Source organism: Ruditapes philippinarum, unplaced genomic scaffold (assembly GCF_026571515.1).
Source record: "Ruditapes philippinarum isolate M1 unplaced genomic scaffold, ASM2657151v2 ctg10559_1_1_1_1, whole genome shotgun sequence".
NCBI lineage: Eukaryota > Metazoa > Mollusca > Bivalvia > Venerida > Veneridae > Ruditapes > Ruditapes philippinarum.
In genome coordinates this window covers 8,129-10,062 of record NW_026865705.1, presented here as the reverse complement: position 1 = coordinate 10,062, position 1,934 = coordinate 8,129, and the positions used below count along the sequence as shown (strand labels likewise).

At 33.4% G+C, this 1,934-nt stretch overlaps 1 protein-coding gene across 1 annotated transcript; it reads right to left on the bottom strand.

Moving 5' to 3' along the window:
* Positions 1–256: 256 nt before the first annotated feature.
* On the bottom strand, positions 257–1,700 carry LOC132730036 (uncharacterized). The gene is made up of 2 exons (XM_060715882.1): positions 1,390–1,700; positions 257–1,112 (listed from the first exon to the last, which is right to left on the bottom strand). The coding sequence occupies exon 2, from the start codon at positions 962–964 to the stop codon at positions 257–259; it is 708 nt and encodes a 235-aa protein (XP_060571865.1). The 5' UTR covers positions 965–1,112; positions 1,390–1,700.
* Between the last annotated feature and the right edge of the window lie 234 nt (positions 1,701–1,934).

Genomic DNA, 1,934 nt, shown 5'->3' with positions numbered 1-1,934 from the left:
CAATACTGAATGAGATAACTTAGCTTTAAATTATTGTCACTTATTCTGCTTTCAATGTTTTGTTTTCAAAGTTTTTGATAAATTTGCAGTATCCTTTCAGGCTTCCCATCAAATGTCAATAGTTCTGGCTTCGGTAAGTTGAATCCTTCATGGAGTGCTGACGCCAATCTTTGAAATGACCTGTCAATGTTCGATGTCTCACTGTCAACTTCCGGTATACACGATCTGTTTATTTCCGATCTGGGCTGTGTCAAAGTTATATTTCTCCACAGAATCTGTACGGGTTGTTCACCTGAATATGATTAGTCATATTATTTTGTACGTCAGGCTGAGCATTTTGATTGTTAGATATGACCACGGTTTCTTCCTGTGTTGTTTCTAACCACACCATTTCTTCTATCTCTGCTTCTTCTAATTCCGACTGCTGATCTAACAACTGTTGTTTCATTTCAAGATCCCGGCGAGCTCGTTCAAGTTCTTGTTTCTTTTTAAGTTGTTTTAATTTGTGTTCTGCTATTAAACGCTTTGCTTTAGCACTTTGTAATTTCCGGCGCGACGAGACTGAAGTACGTGAACTTCCATGGCTGACATTTGACTCTGCGTCATTTTCTATAGGAATATTTTCTCCATCTTGCGGTCCAATAGCTCCCGCGATCCACTGAGAAAATCTTTCCCTGAATTCTTCAAAGTTCTTCAAACAGCTCTCAAAGTTCGCTTCCAAGTCTGCAACAACTTCCGGTTGCGCGCACAAATCTAAACACTGTAAATGCACTGATTTGAAATGTTCAAAGCGTTCACATAATTTACTGTTCAGTAGTTTTACCTCTTCAATATTATTGTAGGACATCATGCTCTTTTCAAGTTCATTGTATAGTTTCGTCAGTTGAGCGCCATTTGCACTTTTTGATCTCTTCAAACTGACAAACTCCTGATTACAAGTTTCCGCACTATTTGTTGACGGCATTTTCGTCACAGTAAAATCGAGAATTGTAAAAATCGAGAATTGTACAGATGTTTTCCGTTAAAAATAGTCAAGAATGCGCAGATTTCAACACTTTTCTTTATTCTCATTCATGGAATAATATATCAATGTGATACAACAATGCGATTCTCTGAAAATAATAAATAAACAAACTAAATACTGATTACAACGCATTTAAAATAAAATACAATAAATTGTCTAAAATAATAATGCTTATACAAATCATAAATATACGATACCACCTTTACAATTATAGACTTAAATCTATTAAATAATATTGTTATTTTATATTTCCGCGAATAATTCCGTTTATAATTTAATTCACGGCATAATATTGTAAAGTTCATCATCATTTAAACAATATTGAATTTACTATTAAATTCATACATAATTAATAACTTGCTTACCGATTATGATCTACTTTCCATTGGAAAACATCAATAAACAAAACACATCAACAATTTAAGCACTTCCGCCCAAGGCAAAACAACATATCAAAGTAACGGTTAATGACGTCACCGTAAAACAATTTAATGACGTCTTTTTACGGGAAACAAAATAAGACGTTACGTTTGGCGGAAATAGTGAAGCTATGTTAAATTGAAAGAGTCAAACAATGTTTTTAATAGTAAATACTATCGAAAAAATCAAACTATGAAAATTATGTGATTATAATAAATAAATTTACAATTAAGAACTATAATTCTTACAAACATTCTTTGATTTTGTTTACATCTGAATAAACGAGGTAGATCTACTCTCAAATGCGATAATTATGATTATTATGATGATTGACCATATTTGTTAACCCCCTTCCGCATAGCATCCGTCCGTCCATAACACTTCCATGTCCGCTCCATAACTTTTAAACCGATGAAAAAAATTTCAAATAACTTGGCAAAAATGATCACCATAATGAGACGATGTGCAGAGCGCAAAAATTGGGTTACTA

Coding starts and splice junctions, on each gene's coding strand:
- LOC132730036 (XM_060715882.1), bottom strand. CDS start 964: ATGCCGTCAACAAATAGTGCGGAAACTTGTAATCAGGAGTTTGTCAGT.